The sequence below is a fragment of the Seriola aureovittata genome, chromosome 4, assembly GCF_021018895.1.
Source record: "Seriola aureovittata isolate HTS-2021-v1 ecotype China chromosome 4, ASM2101889v1, whole genome shotgun sequence".
NCBI classification, from domain to species: Eukaryota; Metazoa; Chordata; class Actinopteri; order Carangiformes; family Carangidae; genus Seriola; species Seriola aureovittata.
This window is the reverse complement of record NC_079367.1, coordinates 6,406,218-6,427,745: the sequence shown is the minus strand read 5'-3', so window position 1 is coordinate 6,427,745 and position 21,528 is coordinate 6,406,218. Positions and strand designations below refer to the sequence as shown.

Sequence of the window (21,528 nt, the reverse complement as noted above, 5' to 3'; positions counted from 1 at the left end):
TGACCCATTATAGCGCAACGCATTGGAAGTGGGCGTGCGTAAATTAAAAAGAGAGAAAGGTCTTTTGTTGCTTGTTTGAAAGCGACCCATTCTTGTCTCCAGGCAGGACGACGCTGGATGGAGCATCTTCATTCTCCCTCAGTCGCTCTTAACGCCCACGAGGGCTCTAATCATAGACACGCAGAGCTTCTGACCCACGCGGCCGCTCCTCCACTGCACGCGCCTATTATCTGTTACCGGAGAACAGATCCACCCGGGGGTCCTCTGAGAGGCAAGTTCAATTCATCGCCCAGAAAGGGAATGATGCAACTGCCTCTGGATGTCTTACAGACCACATTTACCGGCACACAGTAGCTACTCGGGATGTCTTATTGCGCACTGAGCTCCATGATGGACAGAGGTGCACAGTGTGGCACAAAAAGATTAAAAGATTAACCACATGCCTGAAGTTTGGTGGTTACTGGTAACAGGAAACTATTTCAACCCTTGTCAGTGTATTCATAAGAACAAGGGAACAATACCGAGACGTCTCCCCTTTGTTGTATCAGTTAGATCGGTTCAGTTATACAATCTAAAGCTATTTGGGATACAATGGTCCCGAAAGAGGAGAATTTGGATCACCGATCGAAAATACGTGCGTTAAAGACAACGAATACGCGCGTTAAAGACAAAGGACAGAAGTACATTGAGACTGAAATGCCACTGGGGCCACAGTGAGTATGTCTTTCAGTGCCATCATGAGAACACTAAGTGAGCAATAATAACCTTACCTAACTTTATTAACAGTAAACATCCTGAAAGTGAATGAGAAACATGAAATCCTGATGGATGTGTCACACACCAGTCCCACTTTGATTTTGGCTCAGGTAAGGTCTCCTCATGATCTGTGATTTCACACTTTACAGCGCAGAGGACTGTAATCTGCTCTCCTCCCTCTCATCCTGCAGTGAGCACTCAGCTCTCATTTCATAACACATCACAGTTGCGGCAAAGCCAGAGCTCATTTAGGCCCGATCGGTCCTCTCCGCGCCACAGCGGCACTTTTTCTGGTGCTCTAGCGCCACCGAAAGGACGCGCTGCAGCACAGGCAGCTGTGGGAGGCAGAGGAGTGCGGAGAGCCTGTTGCGCAGTACAGTACAGTGTGTGACTGCAGAGCTGAGACCGCGTGGCTGTGCTGCATGGGAGAACATGAGAAGATGCTATTATCAAAGGCTCGGCGCACACACTGCCGCATGACTGAAAACCTCATATGAGTGACTGCACTGAAAAGTCCCATAGAAATAAGAAAGAACCAGTGTATTCAATTCACTATATGTGTTAGAAATATTTGCACATGAAATCCTTTCCAAATATGTCCAGTAAGTAACTGTTCTACACACTCATCATTTCTAAAAGTATTTAGCAATGTGCAATAAAGTGACAAAAAAGACTTTTTTGAAGAATTAAAATCTTACCAGAAATCTAATTTAATCTAATCTTTGATTCCTAAATCACAGACCTGGGAGCAGTCTGATAGATGGTTGAGGGGCTCTGTATGAAATCAGTCTTTCCAAACTTGGGGTTTGTCTGAGTGGATGAGGATTTTTTTTCTATCTGTATGATCAAAATGATTTCAGCCACACAGCTTTGAAAACACGAAGGAGAGGAGGATTTAACGTCTCAACCCCAAGCATCAAAGTTTGTGTTATTGCAGGTGCAATGTGGAACCTGAACATCAACATCAGCCTAATGAAATGTAATCTGAAGTTGGAATATGGTTTCAAAGTTTACAAATTAGGATCTGATTTAATGTCAAATGTGAGTGATTTACACCTGAGCTGATCGAATAATGCAAACAGATTATCCATGTTTGAACAAGGTGGATTGAAGCGAGTGCACACAGATGTGGAGCTTTTAATTTCTCCAGGCTTAAAAACAATCTTAAGCAGCCCTGAGGTCGTTTCTTTACAGCGGAGATAAGAAAAGAAGAAGGAAAAAAACAGCAAGAGGTTGAGTGAACTGGCACAGACTGGGAGCGGAGATTCAACGCCCTGTGGAAACAACAAAGCAGAGTACACAAGAGAAAACCGTCCAATATTCTGGGTCAAGAGGAACCACACTGCTCATATGCTGTCACAGTGTCAGCCATCTTTCTATTTTTCCAGTCAATGTCATACTCACCTGCAGTTGCCATTTCTGCTCATTTCCACCTACCCCCTCGACAGATTGTGTCCTGAGCTATCTGGGCCATATAGCTGATGCCCCTTCAGACTTGGTTACCTAACCCACTGCTGACCGATGACCACTGCTGAGTCATCAAACAAGTAAACTTTACTTTTACTTCATCTGTCCTGCCTTTAAGTCACACTTCTGGGTCCAAACCTTGTTTCACTGAACCTTTACAGCAGCAGCAGACCATAAATCCCCTCCACCTGTCAGCTGAATAACAAGCCCTCAACTCTCCGGCAAAATATGTGGGCGAAAAAGGAATTTCAACTGTAGATCTCGAGCTGAGCGATGGTGCTGTCCAGAGCAGCAAGAAACATCAGGCCAGTGACAAAACAGAAGCGTTCTGCCAGCAGCGCAAACAAACCTTAACATCCGTCTACTCCAGAGTTTCACGCTCTCGGTGCCGAGGCTGTAGATAAGAAGGAGATCTTGATCAAGGGAGGCCCTGCAGATTCAGCTTCTTGGAAAGTCTCGTGAAGGAAGATGAGGACACACACGGCATCGTCGTGCTGCCTGGCTGCGCTGAGGAACAGCAGAGAACAGCAGAGTGACAGATGCTTTGACCCAGGCGGAGAACCGAGTAGAGAGAGCCTCTGTCTCCGGCGGCGGTGGCAGGAGGAGATGTCCTTGTCCCCTCAGGGCGTCAAACGACAGCCAGCAGGCCCCCTCGTGTGGGACGGAGGCAGGAGAGCTGTGATGGACAGGAGTATTCATCTGGAGCAGGAAAACAAGTCAGGGAAGCCATCACAGCTGAAAAGAGCCCTGGTTACAACCAGAAAGAAGGAAAACTAGAAGCATTCCAACAAATTCTTACGTGTCTTCTTACCAGGAACCTGTCTTTTTCAACTGTAATAAAAAAACTAGGTCTTTTTCAGTTTTATTTTGTTGCCAACAGTTTATAATACATCCTGTGATTTACAATGTAATATCACTGTATGAATCAGGCACCAATAAAATACTGGCTGGTTCCTTCTGGTGCTTAAAGGCAGGTTCAAAAGAAGAAAACAAGACTATGTGGAACAAGGGAATAACAACCAGGGGAATCTTAGAGGAAAGGGGAAATAAATTTCACTCCAAGTATTTTTTTCGTAAATACTTGGCACCTCACTACAGGGCACAGTGCTGGGAAACAACTGAATTTTGTCAATAATGGTTCTTTCTTGTTGTGTTCCTTTCTAAAGATTAGCTCTGTTTAATCCACTTATAGTACAACTACATGTTACATGACAGTAGAAACCTTCTCCACCTGTGCAGCTGTTATGAAGTGCTGCACAGACTTGTCTGCTATAGATCCGAAAGTATAGAATCGTCTTCGCTCTTATGTCCTTACAAGGTTGTATAATACAGTGAAGTAAAAGACATGTCGATAAATCCCTGTAGTGTGGCGCGTTGCAGCAAAGAACCATCATCATAACATGTTAGTTAATGGAGTTTAAGGGTAAGCTGTAGTTGGACAGGCTAGCTGTTTCCACTTGTTTCTAGTCTCTATGCTAAGCTAACCAGCTGCCGGTGGTTGCTTTAAATATAGTATATAAACTTTAGAGTGGTTTCAGTCTTATCTAACTCTCAGCAAGAAAATAAATAAAGTATCTCCCAAAATGTCAATCTCTTTCTTTAATTATTATTTTTTTTTATAAAGAATAAGTCTGTTAAAGTTAAATTTGAAAGTTTGTTCTTGATTAATAACAGTAGATCCACTGACATCGAGACGCCAATATGCGTCATGAAATTTCCCACTTTGATTCGTATGACAACAGTTAAACCATCTTCATGACAAGTGAGCAACTCAATCACTTGAAGGCAGCAACTATCTATTTTATTTGTTTTATTGCTCATTGTTCCTTGTATTGACCCACGTATGTTGATCTGTTGCCTCTGATATTAACTCATTTGCCTGTGAGTTTTGAAGTTGTGTGTATGGACTGGGTAAGCTGCAAAGGAACTGCCCTTCTTGGGGTAAATAAAGTTGTCTGAATCTGTGATTCCATCCTCAGATATAGAAGATTATGTATGTGTTGAACATGTGTTTATAAAAGAGTCACTGTCTGTGATCACTGCCTCCTTTCTACCCACAAATATAACTTCCAATACCAGACAGAAGAGATGACACTTCCTCTTGCGTCTCCTCTCACGCTGTTGAGCTTCCCTCCACCATATGATCTATAAATGAGTGTAAAAGACGAGAACGGGCCCGATCATCTGAAACACAAATGATGGCCTCCGGGCCGCTCTAAATGAGTACAAGGTGAGTCAAAATCAGGTTTAATAAACTCCAAACCCCAACAGATGTCCAAAATAATTACCACAATCTGTCTCCCACAGATAAAAATAGGTGATCTTTAAGTATTTTGCATTATTAATGGATCGCTGTAGTAATGTCGTCAAACCCAGCCGCCTCCATCCTCAGGTAACACTGCGGATATTAGAAGAGAGGTTCAAAGGAATGAGGAGTCGTCTGTGTCGTCTGTGTCGTCTTAGCGAATACACGAAGCTATTTAATCACACAAATCTGGTCTGACACGTGACGTACATGAAAATATACTTGTATATGTAACGTATGCTGACATGCTCTGTCAAAGTGAAGCCTGAGGATATCACTGTTTGTCTGCACAAATGTATTTTAAACTATAAGTAAATAGACTGATGGGTAATTAATAATTAGTTTTGAATGAAATGAATGAAAAATAATTATTAACGACAGAACTATTCCTTTAAATGTATATGCATGTATGTTTCAACGTTAAACTTTATGCAAAAAATGGGAATCAGTCAATAAAGTCATGTGTCTCCAACTCCAATTTTTTCAGACAAATTGAAGGACTAATGTTTTCTTCCACTTCTTACATTAAATAAACCATTTAAAACAGTTGTTGTTTTTTATGGATTGAGTGAGGAATGGGAGGTTTGATAGCGACAATTCTTGGCAGTGGTGTTGTTCCAAATCTAGCAAGCTGTGTTGTGGTTGTTGAGAGTCTTGAAACCAGAGGGTATGTACTGAAGATGGTGCATGAGGTGGTAGAATGTGAAATTTGGGGCAGCTAGGCCTCCGCTGTGTCTTGGTTTCTGCAGGAGGGATACTGTAACCATTTAAAAAACCCTTTTGATTGGTTGAAAAATGCATTGGAACAAAGCTGAAAGCAACACATGACATATGTGTTGTTTTATTATATTAATATTAATAAAGTGACAGACCATCTCTCTATTCAAGGATAGTTTTATTGGTATAAGAGGGATTCAGTAAACTGCTAAAGTTAAAGATGAACGGTTGTTATTTGTAGCATGAGCGTGAATGTTAATGATTGTTTTCCAACCTTTAGGAGAGGGGGGAAACCCTGGCTCAATAAGCCACAGCGGTACACCTCCGCTCCCTGAGCAAGTCTCCGAATCCCTGCCCGCTCCTCTGCGACCCTGACCTCTAATCCCTTTAATGTGGCAACTGGAATGAGATCAATAGGCTTCACTGAGGAAGGGGATCTTACATCAACAGTGTAAGTGCTACCAGGGCACTGAGGAGGCTGCTGAGCAGAGCCGCTGAGCCGTGAACTCCCCTGTTCCCGTTCTTATGGTCGGTGAAGGTGGTGTGAACCGCAGGTGGTGCGGTTTGCCCCTGGCAGTGCCTCACGTCGGCGCCCACGCAGGCGGCGTAGCCCATGGCGTGAGCGACGTAGTTCTGCTCATGGACGCCCTGGAAGAGGTGGGCCATGGGTCCGCGGGCGAGCACCGCCACGTCCTCTCCGCTGTGGGTGGCCGACTCTGTGGGCACCGCAGACAGCTGGATGTAGTCTTTAGATTCTGGAAGACACAGAAATATTACGTTACATTCATTACACAAAGTAAATTGCGTTAAATTCCAACTGCGTCCATTAGTTTAATTCACTTTTAAGCTTCTACAATCAATATTTTTTATATTAACAATGGATGAAAATAGAGCTGAAACACATAGACACAAGATCAAATCAATGCTCATGTTGCTCAGTGTCTGCTTTGTGTGTAAATAAACTTTAACATTAACTTTTGACATTAACATGTTAGTCATAAGAACTTAATAAGGTCTGTGTTGTGATTACAGGTTGTTGTGCTGCCCCCAAGTGGCCAAAAATATAAATGAATGCAGCTTTAATTGAAGTAAGACTGAATATAAGTTACAAATGCTGATAAAACAAGACAAAATTTTAATCAGCCATGTGGGAAAAGTAATAATTAAATGCTATGTATAGTTTTTATTTCTTACTTGAACACTTAAACTCCTTTCAATAGCTTTTTTTATCGATTTATTTGTTCCATGTGTCGCATCATCATCCATACTACCTTAACTGAACTGTCATTCTCTCTTATGGTTTATAAAAAATATATATGAAAATTAAATCACAAAAATGTCAGAGAAAGAGAGACAGGAAGTAATGACGTTATAAGGAAAGGTTAGACCGTGTTAGCAGATATGGATCTAAATACAGCGGGGTAAAATTTAAAGGTCATTCCAGTTTGTTTTTGTTTGTTTTTGTTTGGAAAGAGTTTCCTCATTCCCGTTGTGTTTCTGTCCCTGAACACAATCAAACTGAAGAAAATAAAAGAAATAACTACGAAGTACTGTCTGTTTAAGGAGAGTTGTAACTGGGGAGCTGAATTCTGTGATTTTCATGTGAGGAAAATGAAGAAATAAGGTTCGTATCTTACTGGTGTTGACATTGCGGATATCAGGGCGCTTGCCGTTGGTGATTTTGTGTCCGGGTCCGTTGCCGTACATCAGCGTGGTGTAAGGCAGCATGTCTGTGGCCCACAGCGGTGATTTACCTGCAGAATACAGGGAGACCTTCAAAGATTATCTTTGAGTTATTGTTTTCATTTTTCTGCTGCTTCAGTTTGCTAAACACATGCAAATATGCACACACACACACACACGCACACACACATTCATACAGTCACACAGAGGAGAGGTCTTTGGATCCCCAGGGTGCTGCAGGAGGTCTAGAGCTTGTTGAGTATCTCAGTGTTTCTCTCTCCAGATGAGCCATTAGCCTGGCGAGTCTCCCCGCTGATGAAGAGCTCAGAGTTTCACAAGCACATTAATCACTGCTGCACCGCTGAGAGGAGGAGGAGGAGGAGGAGGAGGAGGAGGAGGAGGAGGAGGAGGAGGGTAAAATAAGGATAGGACAGGAAAGAGAGAGCAGAGAGGTGGGAGCAGCACAAATGCCCAATCAATATGACTTCTGAAGGCTGATACTGATATATGTTTAATCTTTAAAGGAGCTATTTGTAAGTTTTGCTGTTGCTACATAGCCAACGTTAGCATTAGCAGCTGTTTATTCACCAATCTAGAAGAAATGTTGCGAGTTCAGCATCAAACTTCATTCCTTTACTCGCCAAGAGCTGTGTCCAGAGGTAGAAAGCAACACCAGTGTTAACTCTTGTCTCTATCACCACTTTTCTTCGACTGAAGTTAGCATGCTAACCAGCTAGCCGCGACCTGTCTCGTCACTTTTCCAATAGAGACTCACTGTAGCTCAGGGTTCGTAGCTCCGGTTTTCCTGGATTGTTTGAGCGACTGCTCTATTCTTTCCTGGGACGCACATAATGTCCCGTTTTTTGTGAAGATGAACGTTTAATTTTGAATTTCAGAGTTTCAAATAAAACCTCATTTGTTTTCTACTACTGCTGTTCTGTTTTCGTCCTGGTTATGTCCAATCCTGTGAAAACGGGTACAACAGCGGGTGCCGTCAAGAGCGTTAATAAAAGAAAATTTTTGTTTGTGTGGTGACATGGGATTGCAACGATGGCTGAAGCTCTCGTCAATCAACAATCACCACCACCTGCTCCTAGCAACAACAACAAAAAAAACACGTTCGGCAGCAGAGAAAACTTACAGACAGCCCCTTTAAATGTGATTATTTTTACACCAAGCCATTTTTGACCTTTTTATTTTGGGCCGGGTGGAGACACGGATCCTTAGAAACAGCATTTAGACATTTGTGAGAGACTCTTCGATGATAACTTAGGTAGATTAGCAGCTTTAGAAGAGTGACTGCTTCACTTATTTAAAGGGTTTTGTTTTTATTCCCCTCCAGCTGTATGATGAAGCCGCGCACATAGTTACCTGGATTTATTCAGGTTTTTGTGATTTCTTCCACCAACTGTGTGCTGCTCTCAGCTTTGAAAAACGATTTTCATTAAACCAAACCCTGTTTTTGATTCTATTTATGGTCAACATTTTTCTCCCCAATCAATGTGTTTACAATCCGTGATTACCTTTCCTTGTAGTAGCTTTTATTGTCGGTGGCAGAGTAAAAAGATGCAGCATGTAATTAAGTGTTATTGTTTGTAATTTTATCAGCCTTACTTTTTACTTCTGCAGACAATAGCTGTCAAGTTACTGCTAATTGCTAACAAAACTTTTTCCTACTTATGCTTCTAAAAAGCATTCAACTTTAAACACAAAGTGGCTTTTACTGTGAAGTGTAACAGGAAATGCAATTTATTTGTCATGATTTATCATCAATCAATTGCATCTGCAAATCTAGAAGTGACAATTTACTGCATTTAAATGACGACAGATCAGACGGAGTAATGAAGCAAAAAGGACATCTAGTCCGATACAGGCAAACCAATAAATCATTTTAACCCTCTGCTCCTCTGTGAATGTGGGTGGTTCATCTCAGGTTTTAAACGTCCAGGTAAAGGAGAGAGGACAGAGACTTGAAGCGATATAGGTGAGTAAGGTTGATAAAGAGAGATTAACAGGTGAGAAAGACTGATGGAGCGGGGCGAACTCCGGGAGAATAATGTAAGTGAGAGAGGGGCGTCAAAGTCGACAGCCAGCGACAGGTAGAAGGAGGAGAGACAGCGAGGGACGGAAATAGAAAGGCGAGGGACTGAAAGGCTGCTGGCTATATGTGTTTACGCGGGCTGTAATTGCAGGGGAGAGAAAGCAGAGGAAATGTCAAGCTGCTGGTGGCAGAGGCGCGTTGAAGCTGGCATCACACACACACACACACACACACACACACACACACACACACACACAGCCACCTTGGGGTGTCTATTGTCATGGGATATAAAGACACCCAGAGGGAGGGAGAGCTGGATGGAGGGAAGAAAAGAGGAATAAGGGAAGGAAAAAGGAGAAGATTTACGATACTTGATATTAAACTGATAATGAAAAGCCTTTAGGAGAAATAACTGAAGGCAATTCATAATTACCCAGAATGCTTTGCCCTCGAAATGGGTATCCGTTGAAGGTAAACGGGTGGGAGTGGTCGGCCATCACTACGGTGAGAGTTTCGTGCTCTTCGGTGAGTTCAAGGCCCTTGGCGATGGCGTAGTCAAAAGCAACCGTCTCGTGGAGGGCCATGAACGCCCGGCCGGCGTGGTGACCCTGGTCGATACGCCCACCTGGCCACACAGAGAGAGGGAGGGGTTAAAGATGATGACAAAGTAAGAAAAAGTTTAATTTTCTCATTTCTCTTTATCTATTTAGTCAGTTTCACTATGACGACGGTTTCTTTTAATTCAAAGAATAAACAGTTTTCGTCTCTAAGTAAAACATTCGCAAAGAAAATAATGTGATTCAGCGACTCAGTCAATCAAATAGTAAACATGCCGTCCTGGGACTTAAGACTCACAGAAACAGGGATTTGATACTTGACTCTGACTTCACCACAGTTTCTGAGTTTCTGACGGCCTTAAAACTTGATTTGAGTTTTGAAAGAAAACATTCAGGTACCATGAATATTTAATTAGTCCTATACGTTAAAAATGTCTTATCTTAATTATGCAAAAAACACCTTTAAGGCAATTGTTAAACAAACAGTAATTTTGATTGACAGCACTCAGAGAACTAAAGGACGTACAACTGATGAGCAATTGACTTGTGAAGACTTCGACTTTGACGTGTCCTTACAGACTTGGACCTTGACAGGAGACTTGCTATTACAAGACCAATGACTTGGAACTTGTCAGGACTGACTTAAGACTTGACTTAGACTTGTCTCAAATGACCTGAAACATAATCTGGATTTGTCTGAGATTAGTTAACACTTGACTCAAACTTGAGACTTGACACAGATTTATCTCAAATTACTGGGGACCTCACTCCAACTTGTCCACTGTGACTAACAAATATCTTGGATTCGTCTCAAATGATTTGTCTTAAACGACTCCAGACTTGACGAGGACTTGTCCTGAATGATTCGAGACTTGACTGAGACTTGTGTTTGAGTCTGACTTGTCTCAAATGACTTTTGTCTTGAATTGGTTGTTTTCATTGGACAGCTCTAAGTCAAGTATTATATATATATATATATATATATATATATATATATATATATATATATATGCATGCCTTACATTGAGGTGAGGTAATTCCAACGCTGTGCCTTTGGGACCTGTTAAAATTGCAATGGATTTCCCTTCACATTGTTAGAGGTGAGAAGACGACTTATTTCATCAAGAAATGACTCTTGGAATAAAACATAAATTGGGAAACGTGTCCCACATTCTCCTGCAGAGAATCAAAGTTGAACTTTAGATCAGTCTTCTTGCTGGGAGATGTAGCTCATATAAACATCTTTTCTTTATCAAATTCTTCCAGCACCTGTTCTCCTCACCAGCTACACTGGAAAGTAGACTGCGGTTAATAAGCTGTGGTCTCGGTGAGCTGTCAGTGATTGGGTGCACCATATGCCTGCTTCTATTTATACATTTGCCTGTTATTTTAAAGTCATTGTGAAGACACTCGGTTGCATTATGGAGTCCCCAGGCAGCTGCCTCAGATTAAAGGAGAGATGAATGAGGAGGCCGGTGAGGCAGCCGTGTGGAACGGAAAACACGCCAGCCATCCACACTCCGCTAACACACACACACACACACACACATACACACACACACACTGCGGCAAACTCATTGAACTGCATGAACAATCAATGTCAAGTCAGCAGGTTCACAGTTCTATAACCTTATATATTCTGGAGGTTGTCTCTATATAGCAGCTACCACGAGGAACGCCTCAAACGAACCCAATGTCATTGATGGAAAAAGCTATTTTATGAAACACACCTTGATGTTTTCGCAAACAACCACAATTACTGTATTGTAGTCTCTTAATTGCTACTTGGGCTCCCTTTGTGATCATTACCAGGTCAGTGATTCAATTGATCCACGGGGACCAACCACGTGTTTCTTTCCCTATTTTTAGCAGAGCCATCACCCACCAGGGGTTTTGTTATCCAACCTTTGATTGGTGGAGTAATTGATGGGAGTGTGTGGAAGGTGGTTGAAGCTCTTGTCCTCACCCTCCACTAGCAGGAAGAAGCCTTTAGGGTTTTTCTGCAGGATGCGGATGGCCTTTTCCGTGGTCTCGACGATGGACGGGTCCATGCTCGGGTCCCTCTCCGCCTCGAAGCGCAGATCACCGGGTTCAAACAGAGCTGAGCGGCGAGAGGTGACACCAAATAAAAACATGCAACAGCCAAAAGTTTAATGTTAAAATACAGCATATCCGATTTTATCAGCCTACAGTGGAGGTGCAGCACAAAGGAAACGTCCCTTCCTCCCACTGCTATTACTATTTTCAGCACACAGGAAGTGATAAAGCAGAGCGCAGGGGGAAAAATCCAAAAGCAATCAGTCCAGAAACAGCATGATGACTGAATCTCTACATCTCCTCCGCACTATTACACACCACGAAGAAGACACAGAGTTTGCTTCCTGCCCAGGAATGACAGAACAAGTTGGCAACTGGCTGGTGAACATGTTGGAGTATGTTGGAGCATTTAGCTGCTGGGGCTGGCTGCACAAAACACCTTAAGTTTCCTACTTAAGTAAGGCACTAAAGGTTTAATTTCTCCTTCGCTGAGGGAGTTACTTAAGGGTGTTACACAGAATCTCTTAAAAGATTTCCTTAGTTAAGGAAAAAAGTTAATGTGATGTTGTAGTTACGATAGAGTCAGACGTACCTTTAGTTCTTTCCTTACTTTGGTGGTTAAGGTGTTTTGTGCAACTGTGCAATTCCTTAAGTAAGTAGAAAACCTTAAATATATTTAAAGGAAACTTAAGGGTGTATTGTGCAACTGTTTTTATTCTAAGAAAACTTTAACTCAGACTTATAGGAAAATCTTAACTTAAAGCATTTTGTGAGACTGGCCTGGAGTAGGTGGAGACCAAAAACAGAGCTAAAAGTGTGAATATTTGACTTCAGAATGCTAATGCTAATGCTAATTTTGACCCTCTGCTGGATGTGTAAGGAAACGACTGTTCGATTGCACAACTACTGTATTATGACATTATACATTACAATTGAATGATTTAAAAAGCTAAACAAAACAAAGAAAAAGAAATCTGTTTCTTTAAATAACTATATAGTGTAGATGGATAGTTTACTAAATAGTCAGCAGTAAACTGAGATCTTCACAGACAATTTTCACATCTATAAAATATAGCACATTGCATTGTGGGATTGTTTGCAGTAAGTAGTGTAGGTGCAAGGACACCTAACTTCTTTTGTGCAAATGAATTTGCCTGAATGATTTCGCAGCTTGAAAACACTATGTAGGTCAGGTGGAGTAGTTTGAGTGAAAACATGAGGAGTAGTGCTCAAGACTGACATCCTAAGATGACGTGACTAAGCCGGTGGGCGAATCAAAGACACTTCAGGACAGCACATATCGATGCTGTGTTCGTCAAGGGCCTGATGGGAATGCTTTACCTCCACGTACCACTCTGCTGGAAAAAGAGAAAATGAAAAACATAGAAAAATAAAAATAAAAGAAAACTCACCCATGAGGTAGTCGGTGGTTTCGGGGTCAACAGCATCAAAGTCTGTTTTATTCCACACATAGTGGGCTACCTGTGTGACACAAACACATTGGTACACTGAGTGGGAGGAGGATAGTAAAAGGTCTTGAGCTTGTTATTAGTCACTGGATGAGTTTTTCTTTTCTTTGCTGAACGAGTCACTGACAGTTTTCTCACCTGTTTCCAATCTGAGGATAAATGTGTAGCATTTTGTTTCCCTGTCAAATTAATTGTGAGACACTATGGCTGAGAGATTTTACACTCCATACTATTCCCGGTGACACTCTTACAGATATTGTACTTATGGTTAAATGTCAGTAAAATGTGGTAATAATTCAAGGATGTAAAAATAGAAAGTCATTGTGGTGATTAAAACGACACACGGCTCCTTTCATCAAGTGTTTTGAGTGTAAACGAGTGTGTCATCCCTGACGGCCACTTCTCCCTGTTAGCGAGCAACAACACTGTCCCTGCATTTAAAGGTGTACACAATAAATTATACTCATAGCAGATTAAACAAAGTTAAATAAACATTAAATAAATCAAACTCAACCCTGGCAGATATTTTGGGATACCACCCTTGAATATTCTGCTTCTACACTAAAACAATGGAGGTAAATGGAATTTCCATTGTTGTTTTTAATGCATAAAAAAAATTGTCAAGTTTCTATTCAAATATAACACAACTTTTAAAATAGTTTCTAGGAAATCAGCGGGAAAAAATGCTAATTAATGCAAGTTTCCATCCACTGCAGTTTGTGAAAATATTAGAAAATGGTTCATTGGTGCTAATTCTCCAGCCTTGTGCCATTAAAAACCACTGCTGTGGAAAATATGTTGGAAATATATATAAACTGCATCTGGTAAAATAAGAACAAGAATAAACCTTATTTGTATAGCACCTTTCATACACGAAATGTTGCACAAAGTGTTACCTTTCCAGTTTTCAGGCTCTGCCACTCATTGATGAGGTTGCGTCCGTCTTTTCTTTTGCCCCTGGAGGAGTAGTCCCTGGGGTACTCTGGGTCCTTGGTGCCTTTAGGGGTCATGTACTTTCTGCCACCACCGATGATCACCTGGAAACACACAAACACACATATTTACACTTAATTTAACGTTAAGAAGCTAACATCAGAGTGATGTGAGGGGGTGGAGAATCTTACATCTATGTCTGTGTTTTTGATGAGCTGAGAGGCGATGTCGGTGCAGCCTTCCTTCTTGGCGGAATCAGGCATGTCGGCGTCACTGTACCACTTCCTGCTGGCGCTGTGGGCGTAGCTGGTTGCTGGGGTAGCGTGTTGCACCCGGGTGGTTGTTACAATCCCAACAGACTTGCCTGAAAGATCAATTTGGGCCGTGTTTAAATGTACAGTAGATGCATAAAGGCCTGTGTGTTTGTGTAAGAAACCTGCACACACTGGTTTTAAGTAGTTATCAAATGGTGCATTGCAACATTTTGCGTCATCGTGTTTTTTAGTGGCACAAAAAGCAAAGCACTCCAGGCGCTGTTGGCTGTTCCATACTGGTGTAAATAGCCAAATAGCTGTGCTGTGTGACTAATATAAACAGGTGCTCACATGTACTATATATTCTGTATCTGTTAGAGCTAGGATTGTATCACGAGAAATATTCAACCCTGCATGCTGGGATTATTTCTCAGCTGCATCATTACACCAAATGAATGATCTGGAGGTTTTTATGTGATGTATTATTTTGTACCTAAATAGGTGGAATTCAGGATAAAGATTTGTGGTTTTGAACAATGCTTGACAATGCAAAACGATGACTAATGGTCCCACTGGTTTTTTATGAGCATAACGATCAGCTGATCCATTGATTAGTGGGTCAACAGAAAAGTTATCTGCAACAATGTTGATAATTGATTAATCATTTAAGTTAAGAAAAGAATGGCAAAAAAAACAAGCAATTTTCACACTTTGCTGACATTTGACAAGCAAATATTTAATTGATTAATCATATTGATATTTGGTTGGGAACAGCAGGTTTACATGTTCCTTTGTAGCAGCAAACAGATTAATAAAAATGTGTGACATCGAACAGAGTCGTCCTCTGGTCAAAGACTATATAAGGTTCACACCTTCACACACCTGGTGTCAGTCTCTGCTGCTGCGCCGGGGTCAGGGCTGTGGCACGCTGTGTGTGTGTGTGTGTGTGTGTGTGTGTGTGTGTGTGTGTGTTATGAGATATTTATGTCCGCAGATAACAGTGGAACATGATAAGAGTCAAGGTGCTTCCTTGTGCAGCATATTATCCTGCAGTGTAACCTGTGGCCACAGGCAGCTGTTGCCCTCAGCTCCCCGGTGGCCGCGGTAACATCGCTCTGCCGGGGCGATGCAGCTCACAGCAGAGCGCTCAGCTGTAAAATCGGGTTTTGCTTTAAGACCTGAGGGATTTTCTTTTGTCAGGAGCAAGAACTAAAGTGTGATACAGCAGGGCCTGCTGCTCAACAAAAAGTCAAAAGAAAAATCCAATTTGTTGCTTCAATCACAGCAACATGTGAAGACATCCTGCATTATCATCCCCTCAGTTTCGTCTCGAAAGGATTTCAGGAGCAGTTTTCAACATCAGTCGAGTTTTTATTTCTGCAACAACCTGCGCAGCTGCGTTGATCTCATTCACATTGTCATAGAAATATTGTAGAAATTGTTCTGTTGTTGAAGTGTTTCTGGCTCTGGTGCAATTCACAACTAAGTAAAACAAATATTTGGAAGTGGCTTCATGCTTTAACGCCACATGTTTAATGGAATAATCTATTTCAAATCTGAATAATTCTTATTTTCAACACTATCCACTTTAACATGCTGTTTTATAAAAGAAACAAATCACTATGATTAGATCATCATTGTCACCATTTCAAATCCCCAAAACATAGAGAAAAATATATGACGATGCTTGAATTGAATTACAAAAAGTTTATGATACTTTTTATTTGTTTGTCTGTTCTTTGTGTTCGTCTCACCAGCATCTTTGGCCCACTTCAGAATGGACGTGACCTCGTTGCCCTTCTGAGTCTTGCAGACTCCGTTGCGAGCCGCCGCGCTCACTCCGACAGTGTTCAGGTTGGTTTTCACTCCACACAGATACGCTGTGGCTGTAGCTGCACTGTCTGCAATCTGGAAGTCCACGCTATAGGTCTGCACAGCACACACACACACACACACACACACACACACACACACACACACACTTAAATATTAATGTTCCCCATGAAGGAAATTTGCTGCTCGTGCACCAGAAAATAATAATAACAGAAAACAGAAAACAAGCAAATGAGGCATTAAGAGCAAAATAAGCAACAATTACAGCTCTGTAATCGATCAAGTAAATGAAACCACAACAATAAACTGCAAATCCATCTTTTACATATCTGCTTACATTTTATAACACCATCTATATTTCTGTAAAAGGCTCTGACGCACGAATGATTCTAATGTAAGATCAGAGCTTTTCAGTGTCATCTTGTCTTGAAAGTGTATTTTGACACGTGTGTGTGTGTGTGTGTGTGTGTGTGTGTGTGTGTGTGTGTACGTACTTTAGCCAATCCCACATTGGGGAAGGTGTCCATGGTCATCACCGTCTCCTCTCCTGTCTGGTTCTGCAGCTGTCCCTTGAGGATACGAGCCGCTGTGTAGGTTGTGATTCCCATGCCTGGTGCACACACACACACACACACACACACACATTTTTACACACTCCATCCTTTTTATAGTCGTATACTAAAATCCTCTGCTTTAATTAAAATGCCTCTTAGTGTGTTCAAGCTTCATTTTCTTTAAAATATAAATCTTTTGTTTATTCTTCTGTTTTTCGTGAAACTGCGACACGAGGACAGGTGGCGAAAATACTTTATAAAAAAGTGGGTCAGGCAGTAATTCCTCATTCTGCTTGTCTTACTGACTCAGGCTATCCAGAGTTATTAGTGTGAGGCAATTAATGCGTTGCGTGATTTACCATCTCCGAGGAAGAACAGGATGTTCTTGGCAACATTGGTGTTGAGCTTCCTGTCCAAAGCCGACTGCAACGTCCTCCGTGCCTGTGACCTCCAGAACTCCGGGTTCTCCTCCTCGACTACAGACAAACACACAAGTTACACTGGAGTTAGTGCGAACACACTGTGTGTTATTGGCAGCAGTGCTATGAATTGCGGTGTTGGTATTTTGTTTTTTGGGGGAAAGCTGCAGATTAAAGCAAAGGAATCACACATCTCACTACAGGTGTAACTCGAGGCTTTGAACAAACTTTAAGGTCTGTGAGAAACACAGAGAGTCGAGCAGAATTTAAAACCCAGCTGACTGCTCTTTGTTCAGGCCTTAGGGATTTGAATGTGTATATTAGCATGTTTGTTTGTATCAGCACCTGTCGTACCTCTCTCACATGCTCTCTTATCTACAGTACATCTCTCTGGGCTGTAAACAGGTACCTGTTTTTTTTAATATTATAGTCCACTAACAAGCTGTAAGTGCTGATAGCAGCCAGTTACACAACTCCACAAGCACTGAGTTTGCTGATTTGAAAAGTTCAGAAGCCCCTTAAAAAACGAGAGGGTAGGAAAAATGCACAGAAAGAGTAAATGATCAGTAAAGGATGAAAAGAAAGGTGGAAGCTGAGGAATCAGTAGAGGAAGAAACGAGGGCACAAACAGAGCACGATGTGAGAGGAGAACGCCAGTAAAAAGGTGAGCGTCATACATCAAGCTCAACAATTTCAGACCCTTGTGATGTTATCATGAAGAAACCCAAATGTGCTGGTTTGCAGGAAAGCGGCCGGTCGAAAGTTAAGCACTGAAAGGTGATGAAAACTCAGCTGAAGGGAAATTAATTAATGCAGAAGAAACGTTCGTTGACGTTTAACCACTGAGAGAAGTTGAAAGGCCGAATGAAAAGAAAAAGAAGAACGCGATAGACATACAAGGTGACGTTCAGTTGAGGTTCAAGGATGGTTGAATTTTCAGAGCCTCAATGAGCAGAACAGTTCTAGTTGGAAGCTCCAAAGAAGTGTCCAAAAACAAGAAGAAGCTGATGTAGATAAAAGTAGAAGTACTGGAGCTGGACACACAGTCAGGTCTTCTGTGTTTGTCTTTTTCTTACCTTTGGCAGTGGAAGATCCAAACGCCAGCAGCAGAAGAAGAGCCAAGATGGCCACTCTTGTCGACTCCATGGCCAAGTCCAGGCTGGAGATCTGCTCCTCTAATCTTCGATCACCTCCTCGGCCGATATAATGCTCTTCTCCAATCGCACCAGCTGCCAATCATCTTCAGTAGCATGTCATAAATGACAATAATAATAATAATGGCCCGTCGGCCCTTGGTGGATTTATGACCTCTGACTGAAAAAGTCTCCTGCTTCGGTTGAAGATGAAAACAGGTAGAAAAAAAAAGAAAGAAGAAAAATGCAAATGTTGCTAAATGACTATAGAACAATAAATGGAGTCGAGATATAATTTATTTCCACTTGATCCAGTAAACAGTATTTGACAAATAGTTTAAATCTAAGGAATCAATTATTAACCGTAGTTAAAGCTTAATGACAGCGTTTCGTTCATTATTTATGACACTGTGCTAAAGATCAAGGGAATGGAAGTGAATCTACCAAACAGCTATGGAGAGAGTGTGTGTGTGTGTGTGTGTGTGTGTGTGTGTGTGTGTGTGTGTGTGTGTGTGTGATTTCTAATCATGAATGGACTGTATCTGACAGATAATACGTCGGGGGATGCAGTTATGTAAGTGAGACAGACAGAGTCCACTGGGAACTGAGCTGAATGGCACAAACACACAGCCATCTATTTTCCAATGAATGCATTAGCGAGAGGAGAACGTCTGTATTGTGTTTTGTTTGATTGCTTGTCCCAAAATTTCACCATCGCTGACACTGAGAGAGAGAGAGAGAGAAAAACAAAATAAAAAGGTAACATGCAAAAGCGTGTTTCACCTCTTATTCAACAGGTACCATGCATCACACCTTGGTCACGTCATGTTCCCAGTGATTAGCCGTGCAAATGTGGAGGAGCAAATGTGGTAATGTTTTAAATTGGGTTAAACACCATGAATTCACTGGGGGACGAGAGAGGATTTTATATTTGTGTTAGCACTGTGAATGGAAGCAGGAAGAGCCACTAAAATGACCCTCGTTCATAATGACGACACGAGTTTCAGAGAGAGAAACTGGGAGCTCAACCTGCAAAACGTGAATCAGGTATCAAAGTAAAAAAAAAAAAAATCAAAGCAGCTTCATATTTCATTCAAATATAATTGCTGATGTGTTTCGGTCAGAGGCCCGAGGAAGACTTGAAAGGCACATACTCTACGTCTAATTCATTCATTTTATTCAATTAAACCCTCAACTCTGAGCTGCTCTGTTTTCTGGTGTCAAAAAAATTGTTATTAAATCTTTGGTTTCTAATGTTTTCTTCCACAATTTTCGCAGGTGCGCTGTGAAGAGTTTTGTATTTTCATGGTTTGCTGGAAATAATAGCAGGTAATGTGTTTTCCATTTATTTTCTGGTCTTATTTAAACTTCAAAGATCTGCCACTCAGGTTGCACGCGCTGTGGCTGCAGCTCTGTGACGGGGGAGTGTGACAGCTGAACGGGTTGGTGCGGCGCTCTGCATGGTGGGTCGGACCGGCTGACATGTTGTTGTCACTGATGCCGCTGAAGAGACCACATTGTGTCCTCTCTGCTGTGGGTCTCAGCAGCCGGCGGGATGGCAGACTGTTGCGCTCACCCGCTGCCATCTGCTGCAGAGCTATGATTCATGATGATGCGATGTAGGCTCATTACTTCACTGTACACGCGGACGTGTGTGTGTTTGTGTGCAACTGCAGTGATGCCTGTGGGAATAAACAGGTCAGGGCAGCAATTAGTCAGAAAAAAAAGAAAAAGAGTCAAACATAACAGAACAGGACATTTAAATGTTTGGAGAGTGTAGTAAGGAGAAAAAGAATGAAAGTAATGTGAAAAATGAGGATTACATTTAAAAAATAGTTTGACATTTTGGGAAATACCATAGAATTAGTTGAGAAAATTGTGGCTGTATGCTAAATCTGAAGCTAACTCCAGCAAGTTGCTAGTGTAAGCTAACTCAACGTGACCAGATTTCTGGGGACATTTCCAGTTCAACGGTCAATATTTCATTAAAATATCCAACATTTTTATCTATGAAATAAAAAAAGCAGTTTCATGTATTTGACACTCAATTAAGTGCAAATGTATAGGAGATAAATGTTACAGGTTAGACTATTGAAACAATGCAAGTAGCTAGTCTAAGCTAGCTCTGTCTGAAGGTAAGGGTGAGTGTATGTGTGTCCCTTTGTGTTTGTGAATGTGTGAGAGTGTGACATCACGTGGCTTATTTGGGGATTTGGTTAAACACCGCTGTGGGTGCTGAGGTCGAGGCAGAGATTGTTGCGTTGCTCATGTTCTAACATCAGCACATCCCCCCCCGAGATTAGCTCTCAGTGATGGTGAGGGTGTCTTGCTCTGAGCGTCTGATGGTGTGGCGAGGTCAAAGCAATCAAGTCGCCATTTAAACCCTCCGCAGTTGACTGATTGGTCCTACATCTACAGCCTCATGCCACTCTCAGCTGATGTAGTTAAAAAGTGAGACTGTGAGATTTACAGTAGGGTGGCTCTGTGTCGCTTCCTCGCTCATAATGTTCTGTCTTTGTCCTTCAAGAGGGTAAATATTGTTGAAATTTGAGGTCCAACTTGTTCCGGTTATTCGGGGTCAATGGCGGCTGGAGTCCCTTCCATCAAACTCCTTGTGGTTCGTCATAAAATAGAAATTGTCGTTCAGTGGAATCATGGGGGAAACCCTGCATGTCTGGGTGAAAGATGGCTGCCAAATAAAGAGAAAATTTATTTGGCAGCAGTTAGAACCTCTATAAAGCACCAGCAGTGATATACTTCCTGGTTCTCCTCACCTCTGCTTGCCAGTGATAAAATGTTTCCCACAATCAACTGGAGCACAATGATGCGTTTGTCAGGAGCTAAAAAAGTTGCATCATGGGACTGATGTTAAATTTAAAACATGTAAAGGTTGTGAATGTTCTGCTTTCATTGTTTCACACTGTGTATGTAGAGGTTTAGAGGAGCTGCAGCAGCAGGTCAGGAGGGAATCTACAGGTGTGCAGGCAGCTGGAGAACATACTGAGGACACCTGGTGGACAGATGAGGAACGACACAAACACATACACATTAGAGACAATGGAGACAGAAAGAATAAACAACTTTTCAAACACTGATGTGACAGAAACATGCAACACTGTATTCGACATTCAGTTTCTCAGACTCACAAAGTGAACACTGAAGTGTCTTCATCAAACACAGACTGTAACCTGTGTTTTCCAGCGGAAAAATCCAAAACACAAAGCTCATTATTACTTTTTTACCTAATATATATAATATATTTTGTTGTGTTCTTGTCTGTTTTATAAAGGAAATTGATTATTTCATATATGTAAACACTGCCATCAGCAATTACTAATATACTGAATGTGGATAATATATATACAGTGCA

General features: G+C 41.7%; 1 protein-coding gene across 1 annotated transcript; it reads right to left on the bottom strand.

The window, feature by feature from the left end:
* Nucleotides 1-5,535: 5,535 nt before the first annotated feature.
* alp3 (alkaline phosphatase 3) lies at nucleotides 5,536-18,606 on the bottom strand. The gene is made up of 11 exons (XM_056374436.1): nucleotides 18,102-18,606; nucleotides 16,966-17,082; nucleotides 16,547-16,662; nucleotides 15,974-16,148; nucleotides 14,157-14,329; nucleotides 13,929-14,069; nucleotides 12,976-13,045; nucleotides 11,493-11,627; nucleotides 9,403-9,594; nucleotides 6,883-6,999; nucleotides 5,536-6,000 (listed from the first exon to the last, which is right to left on the bottom strand). The coding sequence occupies exons 1-11, from the start codon at nucleotides 18,169-18,171 to the stop codon at nucleotides 5,684-5,686; spliced, it is 1,623 nt and encodes a 540-aa protein (XP_056230411.1). The 5' UTR covers nucleotides 18,172-18,606; the 3' UTR covers nucleotides 5,536-5,683.
* Nucleotides 18,607-21,528: the final 2,922 nt, after the last annotated feature.

Excerpts from the sequence above, each read along its gene's own strand:
- alp3 (XM_056374436.1), bottom strand. The coding sequence starts at position 18,171 with ATGGAGTCGACAAGAGTGGCCATCTTGGCTCTTCTTCTGCTGCTGGCG. Across the intron at positions 16,149-16,546 it reads CCAATGTGGGATTGGCTAAA|ACCTATAGCGTGGACTTCCA; the intron begins GTACGTACACAC and ends TGTGCTGTGCAG. Across the intron at positions 14,070-14,156 it reads TCAAAAACACAGACATAGAT|GTGATCATCGGTGGTGGCAG; the intron begins GTAAGATTCTCC and ends GTGTGTTTCCAG.